The sequence below is a fragment of the Oncorhynchus masou genome, chromosome 1 (genome assembly GCF_036934945.1).
Source record: "Oncorhynchus masou masou isolate Uvic2021 chromosome 1, UVic_Omas_1.1, whole genome shotgun sequence".
NCBI lineage: Eukaryota > Metazoa > Chordata > Actinopteri > Salmoniformes > Salmonidae > Oncorhynchus > Oncorhynchus masou.
In genome coordinates this window covers 33557979-33579146 of record NC_088212.1, presented here as the reverse complement: position 1 = coordinate 33579146, position 21168 = coordinate 33557979, and the positions used below count along the sequence as shown (strand labels likewise).

General features: G+C 43.1%; 1 protein-coding gene across 1 annotated transcript; it reads left to right on the top strand.

Annotated features, from left to right (window-relative positions):
* Nucleotides 1-11764: 11764 nt before the first annotated feature.
* Nucleotides 11765-15468, top strand: LOC135542515 (neurofilament medium polypeptide-like). The gene is given in 5 exon segments (XM_064969536.1): nt 11765-12556; nt 13482-13681; nt 13837-13961; nt 14114-14814; nt 14817-15468. Coding segments are annotated over 5 exon segments (2394 nt in total). The 5' UTR covers nt 11765-11769; the 3' UTR covers nt 15398-15468.
* The last annotated feature ends 5700 nt before the right edge of the window (nt 15469-21168 follow it).

Here is a 21168-nt window from a genome sequence, read left to right as displayed (position 1 = left end):
TTGATTTGTTAAAAAAGTTTGAAATATCCAATAAATGTCGTTCCACTTCATGATTGTGTCCCACTTGTTGTTGATTCTTCACAAAAAAATACAGTTTTATATCTTTATGTTTGAAGCCTGAAATGTGGCAAAAGGTCGCAAAGTTCAAGGGGGCCGAATACTTTCGCAAGGCACTGTATATGGGAGTATATCAATCTTTGACTTGCTTTCAAATTCTTTGTGGATCTGTGGGAAATATGTGTCTCAAATATTGCCATACCTTTGGCAGGAGGTAAGGAAGTGCAGCTCAAATAACATTACAATTAAATCAACTTTACACATATTTTCAGATGTTATCGCAGGTGCAAATATCAGAACGAGCAATGTCAGTCCTGAATATACCGTAAATATATATGTGTGTATAATGGTGTATATAGACTATGGACAGTGAATAGAAAAGATGTGTACAGCAGTAGATCTTTTTTAATTAGATTTTTATTTAACATTTATTTAATTAGGCAAGTCAGTTAAGAACAAATTCTTATTTACAATGACGGTCTAACCCGGACAACACTGAGCCAATTGTGCGCCGCCCTATAAAACTCCTAATCACGGCCGGTTGTGATACAGACTGGAATTGAACCAGGGTCTGTAGTGACACCTCTAGCATTGTGATGCTATATAGGATCAGCCTTGACTAGAATATAGTATATACATATGAAGTATAAAAAATAGTATGTAAACATTATTCAAGTGACCAGTGTTCAATGACTATGTACATAGGGCAGCAGTCTCTAAGGTGCATGGTAGAGTATCGTGTGGTAGCCGGCTAGAACAGTAACTAAAGTTCAGGGCAGGATACTGGGTGGAAATAAGCCTCGAAATAGAAGCTGTTTTTCAATCTCTCGGTCTCAGTTTTGACACACCTGTACTGTCTTCTTGGGAACAGGCATGGGTAGGGTGGCTGAGGTCCTTGATGATTTTCTTGGCGTTCCAGGGACATCGGGTGCTTTATTACATTCAGCCAGTTCAATGTAACATCAATAGGTTTAGGCTACTACATGATACTCAAATTTTCCCTATACCCATTATGAGGTTGCTGTCACCTGGGCTGTTTTAATGTTGCTTCTTGAGAGTTTCAAGTTCCTTGTTGTCCACATCACCAGCAAACTAACATGGTCCAAGCACATCAAGACAGTCGTGAAGAGGGCACGACAAAGCCTATTCCCCCTCAGGAGACTGAAAAGATTTGGCATGGGTTTGGCATCAGATCCTCATAAGGTTCTACAGCTGCACCATCGAGAGCATCCTGACTGATTGCATCACTGCCTGGTATGGTAACTGCTCTGCCTCCGATGGTAAGGCACAAAGGGTAGTGCGTACGGCCCAGTACATCACTGGGGGAAAGCTTCCTGCCATCCAGGACCTCTATACCAGGCGGTGTCAGAGGAAGGCCCTAGAAATTGTCAAAGACTCCAGCGACCCTAGTCACAGACTGTCCTCTCAGCTACTGCACGACAAGAGGGACCGGAGCGCCAAGTCTATGTCCAAGAGGCTTCTAAACAGCTTCTACCCCCAAGCCATAAGACTCCTGAACAGCTAATCAAATGGCTACCCCAGACTATTTGCATTGCCCCTCCCCTTTTATGCTGCTGTTACTCTGTGTTTATTATCTATGCATAGTCACTTTAATAACTCTACCTACATGTACATATTACCTCGACGAACCGGTGCCCCTGCACATTGACTGTACCGGTACCCCTTTTTAGAGCCAGCAGCATACCACCCTGCATACCACTGCTGGCTTGCTTCTGAAGTTAAGCAGGGTTGGTCCTGGTCAGTTCCTGGATGGGAGACCAGATGCTGCTGGAAGTGGTGTTGGAGGGCCAGAAGGAGGCACTCTTTCCTCTGGTCTAAAAAAATATATATATCCCAATTCCCCAGGGCAGTGATTGGCACTTCCCTGTGTAGGGTGCTGTCTTTCGGATGGGACGTTAAACAGGTGTCCTGACTCTCTGAGGTCCTTAAAGATCCCATGGCACTTATCGTAAGGATGTTAACCTGTGTCCTGGCTAAATTCCCAATCTGGCCCTCAAACCATCACGGTCACCTAATAATCCCCAGTTTACAATTGGCTCATTCACCCCCCTCCTCTCCCCTGTAACTATTCCCCAGGTCGTTGCTGTTAATGAGAATGTGATCTCAGTCAACTTACCTGCTAAAATAATGGATTAAAAAAATAAAGCCTCACTATTGTTAGTTTACTGCTGCTCTTTAATTATTTATTTTTTACATGTATTTTTCTTAAAACTGCATTCTTGGTTAAGGGCTTATAAGTAAGCAGTTTTTTATTTTTTTACCTTTATTTAACTAGGCAAGTCAGTTAAGAACAAATTCTTATTTTCAATGACGGCCTAGAAACAGTGGGTTAACTGCCTGTTCAGGGGCAGAATGACAGATTTGTACCTTGTCAGCTCGGGGATTTGAACTTGCAACCTTCCGGTTACTAGTCCAACACTAACCACTAGGCTACCCTGCCGCCCCATTTCACTGTAAGGTCTACCTGTTGTATTCGGCGCATGTGACAAATACAATTGGATTTGGTTTCACCACACTGTCTGTGTAAATGGACCATTTCTTGTGGTCAGTGACGTCTGTCACATTGGTCAGGTATTCTGCTACTGTGTATTCTCTGTTTTGGGCTAGATCGTATTCTCTGTTTAGGGCTAGATCGTATTCTCTGTTTAGGGCTAGATCGTATTCTCTGTTTAGGGCTAGATCGTATTCTCTGTTTAGGGCTAGATCGTATTCCAGTTTGTTCTTTTTTTTGTTTATTTTTTCCAGTGTGTTAAACAGTTTTCCTTTTGTTTTCTCATAGTTTGGTTGGGTCTAATTGTGTTGCTGTCCTGAGGCTCTGTGAGTTCTGTTTGTGAACAGAGCCCAGGAACCAGCTGGCTAGGTTCCTCTCTCTGTAAGTGAGGGCTTTGTGGTGGAATGTGTGGGCATCACTTCCCTTTAGGTGGCTGCAGAATTGGTTTTCTGGATTTTGATAATTAGCGAGTATAGTCCCAATTCTGCTCTGCATGCATTGTTGGGGTTTTGCATTAGACATTTTTTTTTGCGAATTATTGGTTGGTGAGTGTACCCCAGACCTCACAACCATAGAGAGTAACGGGTTCTATACCTGATTTAAGTCTTTTTAGACAGATCCTAATTGGAATGTAGAGTTTTCTCTTAGCTTTGATGGCATTGAAAGCCCTTCTAGCTTTGTCTCTTAGACCGTTTACAGCCTTGTGGAAGATACCCGTGGTTTTGATTTTTAGGCAGAGGTACAGTTGAAGTTGGAAGTTTACATACACTTAGGTTGGAGTCATTAAAACTTGTTTTTCAACCACTCTACCCATTTCTTGTTAAAAAACTATAGTTTTGGCAAGTCGGTTAGGACATCTACTTTGTGCATGACAAGTAATTTTTCCAATAATTGTTTACAGACAGATTATTTCACTGTATCACAAATCCAGAAAGTCAGGAGATTACATACACTAAGTTTACTGTGCCTTTAAACAGCTTGGAAAATCCCAGAAAATTATGTAATGGCTTTAGAAGCTTCTGATAGGCTAATTGACATCATTTGATTCAATTGGAAGTGTATCCATGGATGTAGGCCTACCTTCAAACTCAGTGCCTCTGTGCTTGACATCATGGGAACATCAAAAGAAATCAGCCAAGACCTAAAAATAAATAATTGTAGACCTCCACAAGTCTGGTTCATCTTTGGCAGCAATTTCCAAACGCCTGAAGGTACCACGTTCATCTGTACAAACAATAGTACGCAAGTATAAACTCCATGGGACCATGCAGCCATCATACCTCTCTAGGAGACACGTTCTGTCTCCTAGAGATGAACGTACTTTGGTGTGAAAAGTGGCAATCAATCACAGAACAACAGCAAAGGACCTTGAAAAGATGCTGGAGGAAACGGGTACAAAAGTGTCTATATCCACAGTAAAACGAGTCCTATATCAACATAACCTGAAAGGCCACTCAGCAAGGAAGAAGCCACTGCTCCAAAACCACCATAAAAAAGCCAGACTACTGTTTGCAACTGCACATGGGGACAAAGATTGTACTTTTTGGAGAAATGCCCTCTGGTCTGATGAAACAAAAATAGAACTGTTTAACCATAATGACCTCCGTTGGAGGAAAAGGGGAGAGGCTTGCAAGCCAAAGAACACCATCCCAACCGTGAATCAGCATCATGTTGGTGGCAGCATCATGTTGTGGGGGTGCTTTGCTGCAGGAGGGACTGGTGCACTTCACAAAATAGATGGCATCATGATGCAAGAAAATTATGTGGATATATTGAAGCAACATCTCAAGACATCAGTCAGGAAGTTAAAGCTTGGTCACAAATAGGTCTTCCAAATGGACAATGACCCCAAGCATACTTCCAAAGTTGTGGCAATTTGGCTTAAGGACAACAAAGTCAAGGTATTGGAGTGGCCATCACAAAGCCCTGACCCCAATCCTATAGAAAATTTGTGGGCAAAACTGAAAAAGTGTGTGAGAGCAAGGAGGCCTACAAACCTGACTCAGTTACACCAGCTCTGTCAGGAGGAATAGGCCAAAATGCACCCAACTTATTGTGGGAAGCTTGTGGAAGGCTACCCAAAACGTTTAACCCAAGTTAAACAATTTAAAGGCAATGCTAGTAAATACTAATTGAGTGTATGTAAACTTCTGACCCACTGGGAATGTGATAAAATAAATAAAAGCTGGAATAAATAATTCTCTCTACTATTATTCTGACATTTAAAATAAAGTGGTGATCCAAATTTACCTAAGACAGGGAATTTTTACTTGGATTAAATGTCAGGAATTGTGAAAAACTGAATTTAAATATATTTGACTAAGGTGTATGTAAACTTCCTTCTTCAACTGTAGGTATAAATATTTGTGTAATCTATGGCAACAGTATCTAGAAAGAATTTGCATTTATTGTCCTGGCATGGGGAACTTTTTTGGAACACCATTATTTTTGTCTTAATGTGATTTACCGTCCGGGCCTAAGTCTGACAGAATCTGTGCAGAAGATATAGGTGGTGCTGTAGGCCCTCCTTGGTTGGGGACAGAAGCACAATATCATTTGCAAACAATAAACATTTTGCTTCAGAGTATGGTGAGGCAGGGTGATGCCGACTGTTCTTATTCCCTCGCCAATGAACTGATATACAGTGCCTTGCGAAAGTATTCGGCCCCTTTGAACTTTGCGACCTTTTGCCACATTTCAGGCTTCAAACATAAAGATATAAAACTGTATTTTTTGTGAAGAATCAACAACAAGTGGGACACAATCATGAAGTGGAACGACATTTATTGGATATTTCAAACTTTTTTAACAAATCAAAAACTGAAAAATTGGGCGTGCAAAATTATTCAGCCCCTTTACTTTCAGTGCAGCAAACTCTCTCCAGAAGTTCAGTGAGGATCTCTGAATGATCCAATGTTGACCTAAATGACTAATGATGATAAATACAATCCACCTGTGTGTAATCAAGTCTCCGTATAAATGCACCTGCACTGTGATAGTCTCAGAGGTCCGTTAAAAGCGCAGAGAGCATCATGAAGAACAAGGAACACACCAGGCAGGTCCGAGATACTGTTGTGAAGAAGTTTAAAGCCGGATTTGGATACAAAAAGATTTCCCAAGCTTTAAACATCCCAAGGAGCACTGTGCAAGCGATAATATTGAAATGGAAGGAGTATCAGACCACTGCAAATCTACCAAGACCTGGCCGTCCCTCTAAACTTTCAGCTCATACAAGGAGAAGACTGATCAGAGATGCAGCCAAGAGGCCCATGATCACTCTGGATGAACTGCAGAGATCTACAGCTGAGGTGGGAGACTCTGTCCATAGGACAACAATCAGTCGTATATTGCACCAATCTGGCCTTTATGGAAGAGTGGCAAGAAGAAAGCCATTTCTTAAAGATATCCATAAAAAGTGTTGTTTAAAGTTTGCCACAAGCCACCTGGGAGACACACCAAACATGTGGAAGAAGGTGCTCTGGTCAGATGAAACCAAAATTGAACTTTTTGGCAACAATGCAAAACGTTATGTTTGGCATAAAAGCAACACAGCTCATCACCCTGAACACACCATACCCACTGTCAAACATGGTGGTGGCAGCATCATGGTTTGGGCCTGCTTTTCTTCAGCAGGGACAGGGAAGATGGTTAAAATTGATGGGAAGATTTATGGAGCCAAATACAGGACCATTCTGGAAGAAAACCTGATGGAGTCTGCAAAAGACCTGAGACTGGGACGGAGATTTGTCTTCCAACAAGACAATGATCCAAAACATAAAGCAAAATCTACAATGGAATGGTTCAAAAATAAACATATCCAGGTGTTAGAATGGCCAAGTCAAAGTCCAGACCTGAATCCAATCGAGAATCTGTGGAAAGAACTGAAAACTGCTGTTCACAAATGCTCTCCATCCAACCTCACTGAGCTCGAGCTGTTTTGCAAGGAGGAATGGGAAAAAATTTCAGTCTCTCGATGTGCAAAACTGCTAGAGACATACCCCAAGCGACTTACAGCTGTAATCGCAGCAAAAGGTGGCGCTACAAAGTATTAACTTAAGGGGGCTGAATAATTTTGCACGCCCAATTTTTCAGTTTTTGATTTGTTAAAAAAGTTTGAAATATCCAATAAATGTCGTTCCACTTCATGATTGTGTCCCACTTGTTGTTGATTCTTCACAAAAAAATACAGTTTTATATCTTTATGTTTGAAGCCTGAAATGTGGCAAAAGGTCGCAAAGTTCAAGGGGGCCGAATACTTTCGCAAGGCGCTGTATGTTGAAAAGAGTGGGACTCAAGCTGCATCCCTGTCTTGTCCCACGGCTCTTTATTGCCAATTTTAACTGCACACTTGTTTGTGTACATTGATTTTATAATAGTTTTTTGTTTTGTAAATCAGGGTTTGCAGGGTGTACATGTGGTCTGCCGTGTGATATTTAGATAAGAAGCCATTTTGACATTTGCTCAGGACATTGTTTTCACTGAGGAAATGTTAGAGTCTGCTTTTGATGATACTGCAGAGGATTTTCCTGAGGTTACTGTTGACGCAGGTTCCAGTGTAACTGTAGAGGTCAAATTTGTCTCCATTTATATGGATTGGGGTGATCAGACCTTGGTTCCAAATATTGGGGAAGATGCCAGAGCTGGGGATAACATTGACGAGTTTAAGTATAGGCCATTTTAATTTGTGGTCTGTGTATTTTATCGTGTTGTTTTGTATACCATCAACACCACAGGCCTTTTTGGTTTGGAGAGTTTGTATTTTGTCCTGTAGCTCATTCAATGTAATTGGAGAATCCAGCAAGTTCTGGTAGTCTTTAATAGCTGATTCTGAGTTTTGCAAACTATCATGCATATGTGTTTGCTCTTGGTTCTTTGTTATATGGCCTAAAATGTTGTTGAAGTGGTTTATCCATACATCTCCATTTTGGATAGATGGCTCTTTGTGTTATTTGTTTAATGTGTTCAAATTTCCACATCAGTGATTTTATTCAATGTTTTCTTCAATCACAAACAAGCTGTTTTATGACATGCTGTTCTTTATTCTTTCTTTGTGTATTTCTTCACTGTTTTAGTGTTTCCCCATAGTGAATGCATAGGTTCTGGGTACCTGTGTTTTTGGTTGGATAGGTTTCTTTCTCAGATTTTTATATTCTTTATCAAACTATTTCTCATTTTTGTTAGTTTTCTTATGTTTTCTTCTAGAATGTTTTTATTTTAAAAGCTAGCTGATAGGTTCAATTTACTGTTCAGGCTTCCTACTGCTAAGTTCACACCTTCACTATTGAAAAGAAACATTTTGTCTAGGAGGGATTTGATTTGTTGTTGGTCAATTGTTTTTTTGGTACGTTTCTACACCACCCTCTTCCATCTATAGCATTTCTTAATAGCATGCAGTTTGTTCGGCTTCGCTACCTCATGGCTGGGTATTGCTCTGTTCAAGTAGATTTTGATTTTGTTGTGGTCTGATAAGGGTGTTAGTAGGCTGACTGTGAACTTGCTGAGAGACTCTAGGATGAGGTCGGTGATAAAGTTGTCCATAGTACAATGGCCAAGAGATGAGTTTTAGGTTAACCTACTGTAGGAATCCACTCGAAGCCTACCATTGACTCTGTACAGACCAGTGTGCTACAGCGCTGCAAAAGTTGTGACCCATTTTTCTTGGTTGTTTTGTTGTAGCTGTGTCTAGGGGGGAATATTTGGGAGGGAATGCTGTCCGCTCCAGGTAGGTGCTTGTCCCCTGTGTGCTGAAGGTGTCAGGTTCTTGTCGAGTTCTGGTGTTTAGGTCACCAAAGACAAGTATACTGTATGTCAATGGACTTAGAAATGGTTGAGATCTCTCTCTTCCACACACACACACACACACACACAATGTAATATCATCCAAAACATTAAATGTACAGACGCTGACTCATCTATATGAGGCCTGCCAGTAGAGCTCTGTCTTCCCAAGGTCACTCTCTTCACCCTCCCTCCATCATCTCTCTCTCCTCCCTCCATGTCCATCAAATCTCTTCTCCCCTTCCTCTTCATCTCCCTCCTCCTCCCCTCTTCTTTTTCTCTTCCTCTTACTTCATCCCATTTCACTTCACTTGCCTTCCTCAAACTTCAAACTGATTGACATTCCAAGGACTGAGAGTGCAGGCCACCCCTCTACCCCTCCATTCTGGCTCATTGCTCTCTGCTCCACCCGCAGTCAACTGATACAGTGCTTTTGGAAAGTATTCAGACCCCTTGACTTTTTCCACATTTTGTTAGGTTACAGCCTTACTGTAAAATGTATTAAATAGTCCCCCCCCCCCTCATCAATCTACGCACAATACACTATAATGACAAAGAACAAAAATGTTTTTTCGAATTTTTGCTAATTTACATAAGTATTCAGAACCTTTACTCAGTACTTTGTGGAAGCATCTTTGTCAGCGATTACAGCCTCAAGTCTTGGTTAGAGCATTGGGCCAGTAACCGAAAGGTTGCTGGTTCGAATCACTGAGCTGACAAGGTAAAAATCAGTCGTTCTGCCCCTGAACAAGGCAGTTAACCCACTGTTCCCCAGTAAGCTGTCATTGTAAATAAGAATTTGTTCTTAACTGACTTGCCTAGTTAAAAAGAATTTGGGGCACACCTGTATTTCGGGAGTTTCTCCCATTCTTTTCTGCAGATCCTATCAAGCTCTGTCAGGTTGGATGGGGAGCATTGCTGCACGGCTATTTTCAGGTCTCTCAGGAGATGTTCGATCAGGTTCAAGTCCGGGCTCTGGCTGGGCCACTCAAGGATATTCAGAGATTTGTCCCAAAGCCACTCCTGCGTTGTCTTGGCTGTGTGCTTAGGGTCGTTGTCCTGTTGGAAGGTGAACCTTCGCCTCGGTCTGAGGTCCTGAGCACTCAGGAGCAGGTTTTCATCAAGGATCTCTCTGTACTTTGCTCTGTTCATCTTTGCCTCGATCCCGACTAGTCTCCCAGTCCCTGCCAGTGAAAAATATCCCCACGGCATGATAGTGCCACCAGCATGCTTTACCGTAGGGATGGTGCCAGGCTTCCTCCAGACGTGACGCTCGCATTCAGGCCAAAGAGTTCCATCTTGGTTTCATCAGACCAGAGAATCTTGTTTCTCATGGTCTGAGAGTCTTTAGGTGCCTTTTGACAAACTACAAGCAGGCGGTCAGGTGCCGTTTACTGAGGAGTGGCTTCCGTCTGGGCACTCTACCATAAAGGCCTGATATGGTCGTGTGCTGCAGAGATGGTTGTCCTCCCCCGACTCCTCAGTTTGGTTGGGCGGCCAGCTCTGGAAAGAGTCTTGGTGGTTCCAAATTTCTTCCATTTAATAATGATGCAGGCCACTGTTCTTGGGGGCATTCAATGCTACAGACATTTTTTAGTACCTTTCTCCAGATCTATGCCTCGACACAAACCTGTCGCGGAGCTCTACGGACAATTCTCAGGTGTGTGCCTTTCCAAATCTGGCCAATCAATTGAATTTACCACAGGTGGACACCAATCAAGTTGTAGAAACATCTCAAGGATGATCGATGGAAAGAGGATGCACTTGAGCTCAATTTCGAGTCTCATAGCTCATGAATACTTATGTAAATAAGGTATTTCTGTTTTTAATAAGGTATTTCTGTTTTTAATTTTTAATACATTAGTAAAAACCGGCTTTTGTTTTGTCATTATGGCGTGTTGTGTGTAGATTGCTGAGGATTAATTTAATTTTTTTTTAATAAGGCTGTAACGTAACAAAATTAGGAAAAAGTCAAGGAGTCTGAATACTTTCCGAAGGCACTGTATATAGTGAGTAACTGGGACTAGAAGCATGCGGAGTGTTCATTTCTGGTCTAAATGTGATACTCTGTCTGATAAATATGATTATAAATATGTGATTATAAATGTGATGAGAAATATGTGGCAGATAGCCTAGCGGTTAAGAGCGTTGGGCCAAAGAGTTGCTGATTCAAATCAACATGCCGACTAGGCTTCTGTGAGTCGCTCTGGATAAGAGCATCTGCTAAATGACAAAAAATGTCAATGTGAGTGTTTATGTCACAGAGGAGAAGGCCATGACAACGTATGAGTCTCGGTCTAAGGGTGATCACCTGCCATATACAAACAGAGAAATTACAAGGGCTTGTGCAATGTTGACACGTGCAGAAACAATTCAGTCTTTGTATCCAAGATCATGACGGTATAAAGTTGTGTAAAATGGGGCTGCAGAAACTTTACAGTGACAGAGATATTTAAGGTGTTCCTTTAAGATTTACAGCCATGGTGCTGTGTGTGTGTATGTGTATGTGTGTGCTGTGTGCTGTGTGAAGCCTGAAGGAGTCTGATCAATAGGTGCTGTAGTAGGAACAGAATTATCCTCAGACACATTCTTCCAAATCAGCTGACACACCTACAAGGGCCGCACTAAAATAGCAAGTGTGTGCGTACTTAATTCTCCACTGTCTGATTTTTCAAATAACCTGGGTTATTGACAGAGGTCATTCTGATCCATCCAACTTATATACATTTCTGAGGATCATGATGAAGACATGTCAAACCTCACACACTGTTATGAGGTGTAAAGTTGTCAGTGGGCCAGCCAGGTGTGTGAGCGAGAGGGAGAGCGAGAGACGGGGGGGGAGACAAATAGAAGGAGCCGCTTTCTGCTGCTGTGCAGTCGGATTACCTCTGCAGTGTGAGTCTGCAGATCCACTCCAACCCACCTGGGGGACACAACTGGCCCACTGACAGAACCACACACACTTCCATTGTCATGTAATCACAGCACTGACAAATAGAATGAAGAGCTGCACATAAAACTAGTCCAAACCAATCATAGAATTTAAACCCAGCTTGTATTAGCTATGTATTTTTCTTTTGGTGATCATGGTATTGTGGGCATCATTTGTTTCAAAAAGTTGAAGCCTATAGGCCTAGGTCTACTATAACGAACATGGCACGTAATCCCATTGTGGGCACTCAGAAATCAAGAGTAAATAATATCATACAATTGGACATTTGGGTGAAAATTCAAGAAGCCTATCATCCGCTGTATCATGGTGTTTCTGTGGTTAGTCTGTGTGATAAGGAAGGAGGGGTGATGACGATGGCGAAGATGATGTCTCTTTAAAGAGAGAGATTGTTCCTGCTGAGTTGTTTCTCCTCCCGCGGTATAAAAGCTCATCTCTCTTCACCCTGCCGCAGTCTGCATCCGGCTTAGAGATGAGCTACCCACTGGACTACCTCTACGGCCACGGATCCTATCGCAGGACACCACAGGGACACTCTGCCCGGCCCGCCGCTTCCCTCTCCTCCTCCGGCTACCACTCCCAGCCATGGACGACCTCCCAACGCCACCGCCCGGCCTACAGCCATGCAGCCTCTGCCGACAGCTTGGAAATCTTTAATGGCGACATGACTCGGAGGAACGAGAAGGAGATTCTGCAGACACTCAACGACCGGTTCGCCGGTTACATCGACAAGGTGCGGAACCTCGAGCTGATTAACTCGAATCTGGAGCAGGAAGCGGCTGCACTGCGACAGAGCCAGACGGGGCGCGCTACGGTTGGAGAGCACTATCAGCGTGAGCTGGGGGACCTGAGGGTTATAGTCCAGCAGTTGACCGGGGAGAAGGCACGCACACTCTTGGAGCATGACCACCTTGAAGAGGACATCCAGCATGTGCGGACCAGGCTCGAGGACGAGGCACGCAGCCGGGAGGAGCTGGAGGCCGCAGCACGCGTCATGAACAAGTATGTGGATGAGTCTGGGCTTGCACGGCTGGAGCTGGACAAGAAGCTGTTCGCGCTGCAGGAAGAAGCCGCGTTCCTGAAGAAGAACCACGAGGATGAGGTGGCCGAGATGCTCGCACAGATCCAGGGTACACAGGTGAGGTTCGAGGCTCGAGACACGATCAAGGCGGACGTGACGAGCGCGCTGCGGGAGATCCGCGCTCAGCTGGATGGCCACGCGACCAAGAGCGCAATGCAGGCAGAGGGATGGTTTAAAGGTGAGAGGTGCAACTTTATATCAATCCACCTTAATACCCACCTGGCTTTACCCAGAGTGGTCGTGAGAAAGCCAGTTTTATAGTTGTATAGGACTATAATGTGTGGCCGTGCGGTGACGCATCATTGTTCGCTGTCCATGGTGCTGAATTTGGGAGCGCTTTAGTTTTACAATCAAATAGGCTAGTGGTACATAGTGGTGCATCTAGGCTATTATCAATCCCATTTGGGACATTGATGCCTCGTAAGATCACAATTGGAAGCGAACTACTTTAAACTCTCTAAGCTATATATTCAGCTAAACCTGCGTAAGCATCCTCCTATGAGTGCATACCAATTACTATAATGACACCTTCAGTGACAAGGGTACTTTCGAATCAAACGCCATAGTTATGAAATGATAGGCTATGATTGCATTTGGAAAAAGTATTGGATGTGAATAATGTGATGAAATAGCCCACTGGTTTATTTTATGGAGAGGACTAAGTGTTCTGTCTGGTGTAAACTCGTGTCTTCTACTATCTGTCCACCTGCAGTCCTGTTTGGAAAATCTTATTACTGTTTATCATGCATTCCTGCCGCAGGCAACTATGAGTCAGCAGTGTTAGGTCCCTAAAAACACAGATGGCTCATTCAAGACTCATTGGAAGATTCTTTTGACAAGATTTTCATCAATATGTTGTTCAGTGTCATGTATCTGAGTCAGACCTCTGACAGACAGACAGGCACTGTCAAGGTCACTCCTTCCTGGAGAAGAGGATCTGTGTTCTCAATGATAGACCTTTACTAAAGCTCAATACAGAAAAGCATTCAGGCACCTGGCCAGTCCTAAGACAGGAGACTATTTTATAATTTTGGGTTATAGCCCGTCCCCATGACCTCTAACACCCTGTCTCTGACCCTATTCCCCCCACACACCTTCTGAAGTGCGTATGGAACGGTTGGCGGATGCAGCTCACTCTAACACGGATGCAATCCGCGGTGCCCAAGAGGAGATAGCCGAGTATAGACGGCAGCTGCAGAGCCGCACCATCGAACTGGAGACCCTCAAAGGAACCAAGGAGTCTTTGGAGAGACAACGCATGGATAGTGAGGACAGACACCATGGGGATATCCACTCCCTACAGGTACACTCCTCTGCCTGACTGACCATCTGTCTGGCTTTTCTCTTTCTCCTTCATTCTGACACACATTGCTCACCAACATATATATATATGTGTGTGTGTGTGTGTGTGTGTGTGTGTGTGTGTGTGTGTGTGTGTGTGTGTGTGTGTGTGTGTAGGAGACCATCCACCAGCTGGACGGTGAGCTGAAGAGTACTAAGTGGGAGATGGCCAGTCAGTTGAGAGAATATCAGGAGCTGCTGAATGTCAAGATGGCTCTGGATATAGAGATAGCTGCCTACAGGTGGGTCAGGGGTTAAGGGGGAGAGGTTAAGGGTGTTCAGACTGGCTCTGAACCACCTTGCTCTTGGAATGAATATATATGTATCTTTTAACAGGAGACTGTATTGACACACCCAACTCAAACTGTACTTCCCATGTTCTTCCCCTAAACAGGAAGTTGCTGGAAGGGGAGGAGACTCGGTTCCTATCTGGGCCAAGCCTGTTCTCCTACTCCTCCGTTCACCTTAAGCTTAAGGGGGAGGAGCTCTCAGACACAGTCATACTGGAGGAACAGACGGATGAGACACAGGTCACTGAGGTGACAGAGGAAGGAGAGGAAGAGAAGGGCGAAGAGAATGAAGAGGAAGTAAAGGAAGAGGATGAGACCAAAGCTGAGGTAGGAGAGGGGGAAGGATCTGAGGATAAGGGAGGAGAGGAGGAAGAGGGTGATAAGGAGGAAGGGGAAGGATCTGAGGATAAGGGAGGAGAGGAGGAAGAGGGTGATAAGGAGGAAGGGGAAGGATCTGAGGATAAGGGAGGAGAGGAGGAAGAGGGTGATGAAGAGGAAGGATCTGAGGATAAGGGGGAAGAGGTGTCAGGTGAGGAGAAAGAGAAGTCTAAGTCACCTGAGGAGGCTGCTTCTCCATCTAAGTCTCCCATCAAAACCCCCCAGCCCAAATCTCCCGCCGTCAAATCCCCTGAATCCAAATCACCCCCAGCCAAATCTCCCCTCCCCAAATCACCCGCCAAGTCTCCTGCCCCCAAATCTCCCACGGAGAAATCTCCCCAGCTCAAATCCCTGGCTGTGAAATCACCATCTAAATCTCCCCCTAGCAAATCCCCAGAGTCTAAGTCCCCTACTCCCAAGTCCCCCTCCCCAAGTCTCCTGAACCCAAGTCCCCCATCCAGGAGAAGGCCAAGCCCCCTGCAGAAGACAAACCAGCCAAGGAGGAGAAGAAAGAGAAGGAACAACCCCAGCCTGTAAAAGAGGAGAAGAAACAGGAGCCAGAACCCAAGGAGAAAGAGAAGAGTGGGAGCCAGCCTAAAGAGAAGGCTGAGGAGAAGGCAGACAAACCAGATCCCAAGAAGGAGAGCAAGCCAGAGGAGACCCCAACACCTGCCCCTCCTGCCGCCGCCTTGGAAAAGCCTGCAGAGGAGAAGCCCGCCCCCGCCAAGGAGAGCCCCACCCCTGCTAAGAAGGAAGATGAGAAACAGGCCCCATCCAAAACAGACGACAAACCTCAGGCAGAGTTGAAGCCTGCCCCCAAAGAATCACCAGAGAAAGCAGAGAGCAAGAAAGAGAAGAAACCAGAGCCCAAAGAGGAGGTGAAGGAGGACAAGCAGGAGGCCTCTAAAGGGTCCGACAGTAAAGAGGCGAAGGATACGAAGGTGGAAGGGAAGGCAGAGAAGGACGAAAAGTCCTCCAGCACTGAGGTCAAAGAGAAAGCCATGAAGTGAATCACTAACGTGGTGTTTATGAGCCGAGAGAGAGAGAGAGAGAGAGAGAGAGAGACGCAAAATAACTATCGGGGAGGGATGGGAGGGGGGAAGGGAGGGAGGGGGGAAGGGAGGGAGGGAGGCTACTGAAGATCTGAGAAGCCTTTGTAAAGGGAGGCCAGAGCAGAGTAGGAGACAAACAGTAAACAAGCAAAGCAATAGTGTTTCTCTAGTTACTAATCCCTGGGTACTCCACCCTGATATGATGCTTCTTCTAATGTATGACTGTAAAGAATGCAGAATGCTCTAAACTCTATCTGAATGTGTCTGACTTCCAACAATAATAACAAGTGCATTAAAATAGCAACATCACTCTGGCTGGGAGCACAGCACAGGGCCATGTACCTTCTGCAGCCTTCAAGGGCAGAGATGTCAACAAATGTCTATAAAAGATTGTGTCAGGTGAATATATTGTACTGTATGTGTATATTTATGACGATATAAATTAGTATATTATATTGACTATAAAAAGCAAAGAGACTATGAACCCGCTCATTGTGCACCTTAAACAGCTCCCTGTCTGATGGTTATGCTGAGTCACTGTGCTGTGGTTAGCTAGGTCAGGGAGGAGAACTCTGAAGTCAGGGATGACTGTGCCATGTATAAACTGCTGAGAATATGCAATACAAACTGATGTAACTAATAAAATGTTCAAACTGAACAATTTCTGTTTGTTATTATTATTATATAATTCTAATTCTAAAATATACTCTGGTGTGAAATATACTGATTGCCTCAGTGATGGTCTCGACCTGACCTGGGCAAAGACTATTCCACATTGGTTCAATGTAATTTCATTGAAATGGTGTGGAAACATTGATTCAACCAGTGAGTGTGTCCAGTTAGAAAAAAATGGCTTGTTAAAATAGATAATTTACTGGTATAGTACTGAGGTACTAGACGACAAATTATATCGCTTCCGTCTCGTTCCTCTCATGTACAATTGAAGTCAGAACTTAGGTTGGGGTCATTGAAACTCGTTTTTCAACCACTCCACAAATTTCTTGTTAACAAACACTAGTTTGGCAAGTTGGTTAGGACATCTACTTTAGGCATGAGTAATTTTTCCAACAATTGTTAACATATTATTTCACTTATCACAATTCCAGTGGGTCAGAAGTTTACATACACTAAGTTGACTGTGCCTTTAAAGAGCTTGGAAAATCCCAGAGAATTATGTCATGGCTTTAGAAGCTTCTGATAGGCTAATTTACATAATTGAGTCAATTGGAGGTGTACCTATTTCAAGGCCTACCTTCAAACTCAGTGCCTTTGCTTGACATCATGGGAACGTCAAAAGAAATCAGACCTCCACAAGTCTGGTTCATCCTTAGGAGCAATGTCCGAACGGCTGAAGGTACCACGATCATCTGTACAAACAATAGTACGCAAGTATAAACACCATGGGACCACGCAGCCATCATACTGCTCAGGAAGGAGACATGTTCTGTCTCCTAGAGATACTACATACTTTGGTGCGAAAAGTGCAAATCAATCCAAGAACAACAGCAAAGGACCTTGTGAAGATTCTGGAGGAAACCGGCACAAAAGTATCTTTATCCACAGTAAAACAAGTCCTATATCGACGTAACCTGAAAGGCCGGTTTGCAACTGCACATGAAGACAAAGATCGTGCTTTCTGATGAAAACAAAGAGTACTGTTTGGCCATACTGACCATCGTTATGTTTGGAGGAAAAAGGGGGAGGCTTGCAAGCTGAAGAACACCATCCCAATCGTGAAGCATGGGGGTGGCATCATCATGTTGTGGGGGTGCTTTGCTGCAAGAGGGACTGGTGCACTTCACAAAATAGATGGCATCATGAGGCAAGAAAATTATGTGGATATATTGAAGCAACATCTCAAGACATCAGTCAGGATGTTAAAGCTTGGTCGCAAATGGATCTTCCAAATGGACAATAACCCCAAGCATACTTCTAAAGTTGTGGCAAAATGGCTTAAGGACAACAAAATCATGGTATTGGAGTGGCCATCACAAAGCCATGTCCTCAAGCCTATAGAAAATGAGTGGGCAGAACTGAAAAAGTGTGTGCGAGCAAGGCCTACAAACCTGACTCAGTTACACCAGCTCTGAATGGAGAAATGGGCTAAAATTCACCCAACTTATTGTGGGAAGCTTGTGGAAGGCTCCCTGAAACATTTAACCCAAGGCTACCAAATACTAATTGAGTGTATGTAAACTTCTGACCCACTGGGAATGTGATGAAAGAAATAAATTATTCTCTTCCATTATTCTGACATTTCACATTCTTAAAATAAAGGGGTGATCCTACCTGACCTACGACAGGGAATTTTTTACGAGGATTAAATGTCAGGAATTGTGAAAACTGAGTTTATATGTATTTGGCTAAGGTGTATGTAAACCTCAGACTTCAACTGTACATGTCATTATACACACTATGAAGAAAGGAACAGTTCTGAACGGAACACCAACTGAGGTGGTATGAAAAGAAGCACAGCGGAGGTGAGGAAGATGAGGTGTGAGGATCTCATTATGTGGGTGTGTGTGCTGTACTGCATTGCGGCTGAGGAGTGCACCTCCCCTCCCTGCTCTGACGTCACATAGCCTGGGCTCATATATAAATCAGGTGTTCTGGAGAACAGCGCTACCTGAACAGAGCGGCTCCCCCTCTGCTTTCTACGCCACAACATCCTGGAGTTAAGAGAATACAGCTGCCCCCTGCACATCTCTCGCGATTATCCTTAGGTTAGGTCGCTCATCGCACCCTCATTTGAACTCTTCTATACCTGCTCCACAAATCTAGCCTGCTGAAACGGTAAGCATGGATTAAAACAGTCCAAAAGCATAATTATCATAAATAATATAACGTACACCATCTAGATCGATCGATTCTGGAGTAACCTGCCAAGCCAGAGATGCACTAGTTAATCTGAGGCTCCATGCATGTGCTGCTAAAGACAGATCAGTGAGACCACATTTTGAGAAGTGCTATAAACAGACATCACAACCTTTATTTCACAACAAAGGTTTCCATTAGACTTTAATGTCAGTTTTAGAGTCCCGTCTATGATGTCCTTGATGTGACAGTTGTCCACAATTATTGTGGAAACTACAGTGGAGTCAGTAGTTGTGATATTCTGTGGAGTTACAATGGAAACCATGTTTTCCATAGGGACTGGAGCGCATGTACAGTGCCTTTAGAAAGTATTCACACCTCTTGACTCTTTCCACATGTTGTGTTACGGCCTTAATTTAAAATGGTAATCCATTATGATTTGTCGGCAGGGTAGTCTAGTGGTTAGAGCGTTGGACTAGTAACCGGAAGGTTGCAAGTTCAAATCCCCGAGCTGACAAGGTACAAATCTGTCATTCTGCCCCTGATCAGGCAGTTAACCCACTGTTCCTAGGCCGTCATTGAAAATAAGAATTTCTTCTTAACTGACTTGCCCAGTTAAATAAAGATAAAAATAAAAAAAATCACTGGCCTATACCCCATAATGAATTATGTTTAAATATATATATTTGTTTTTACACATTTCATAAAAAATCTAAACACTGACATGTCTTGAGTCAATGAGTATTCAAGGCCTTTGTTATGGCATGCCTAAATAAGTTCAGGAGTAAAGATGTGCTTAACAAGTAACAATAAATTGCATGGACGCACTCTGTGTGCAATAATAGTGTTTAATGTTATTTTGAATGACTACTTCATCTCTGTACCCCACACATAAATTATCTATAAAAAAGGTCCCTCAGTCAAGCAGTGAATTTCAAACAGATTCAACCACAAAGACCAGGGAGGTTTCCCCAATGCCTCACGAAGAGGGGCACCTATTGGTAGATGGGTAAAAATAAAAAAGCAGACATTGAATATCCCTTTGAGCATGATGATGTTATTACACTTTGGATGGTGTATCAATACACCCAGTCACAACAAAGATACAGGTGTCCTTAACTCAGTTGCCGGAGAGGAAGGAAACCAGCCAGAGATTTCACCATGAGGCCAATAGTGACTTTAAAACAGTTTGAGTTTAAATGGTTGTGATAGAAAACTGAGGACGGATCAACAATATTGTAGTTACTCCACAATACTAACTGAATTAACAGAATGAAAAGGAAGCCTGTACAGAATAAAAATATTCCAAAACATGCATCCAGTTTGCAATTAGGCACTAAAGTATTACTGCAAAAAATGTGGCAAAGCAATTAACTTTTTGTCCTGAAAAAAATGTTATGTTTGGGGCAAATACATTACTGGAGTACCACTCTCCATATTTTCAAACAGTGGTGGCTGCATCATGTTGTGGGTATGCTTGTAATAGTTTCAGGATAAAATATTTAAGGAATGGAGCTAAGCACAGGCAAACCCCTAGTGGAAAACTTTGTTGTCTTGCTTTCCACCAGACACTGGGAGATGAATTCACCTTTCAGTAGGACAATAACCTCAACAGAAGGCGTTTCTTACCAAGGGAATATTCCTGAGTGTCCGAGTTACAGTTTTGACTTAAATCTCCTTGAAAATCAATGGCAAGAGCTGAAAATGGTTGTCGAGCAATGTTCAACAACCAATTTGACAGAGCTTGAAGAATTTTGAAAATAATAAAATGATGCACATTCCAGGTGTGGAAAGCTCTTTGAGACTTATCCAGAAAGAGACAGGTGAGAAAAATATATACTGTACAGTACACCAGTCAAAAGTTGACACCTACTCACTCAAGGGTTTCTTTATTTATTACTATTTTCTACATTGTAGAATAGTGAAGACATCAAAACTATGAAATAACACATGGAATAATTTAGTAACCAAAATGGTACACAAATCAAAATATATTTTTGATTTTATATTCTTGTTTTTATAATATTTTTGGTTACTACATGATTCCATGTGTTATTTCATAGTTTTGATGTCTTCACTATTATTCTACAATGTAGAAAATAGTAGAAATAAAGAAAAACCCTGGAATGAGTAGGTGTCAAATTGTGACTGGTACTGTATATTTAATCCATCTCAAATTAAGGCTGTAACACAAAATGTGGAATATTTCAAGGGGTATGAATACTTTCTGAAGGAAGTTCTGTTGACATCGAGATGCTGTATCTCCCTGAATTATGACTATATAAATCACCAGAAACGTTACGTTTCTCCTTGAATTCTTTCCTCATGATCATTAGGTTTATCCTTGGGGTTGTAATGGCAAAATGTCACCTCTTTATGTCTGATGGATGACTGTATTAACAGGAGAACCTGCAGCAAAAAACATCCTCAGAATGTTCACCATGGCAAAAGGAGCCCCCCCCAAAAACATCCTCAGAATGTTCACCATGGCATAAGGAGCCCCCCCAAAAACATCCTCAGAATGTTCACCATGGCATAAGGAGCCCCCCCAAAAACATCCTCAGAATGATCACCATGGCAAAAGGAGCCCCCCCAAAAACATCCTCAGAATGTTCACCATGGCATAAGGAGGAGCGCCCCAAAAAACAGTGGCTGCATCCTAACAATGGAATGCATGTCCTGCAGGGGATAGGGCTACTGGGGTTCTGTGATGCTGCACCAATGTCTGTTTAAATCCAGAGCAGTGATGCAGTCCACCAGTAGTCCTGTTATCAGCTCTTACTACACTAACTACAGGACAGGGAATGCATTTTTAGGTGTGTGTGATAATGTATTCTCTGTATTTCCAGAACCAGTGGTCATGAGTCAGCTTAGAGAAGTGCTGAGCCAAAATAATAAAAGCCATAAAATAATGT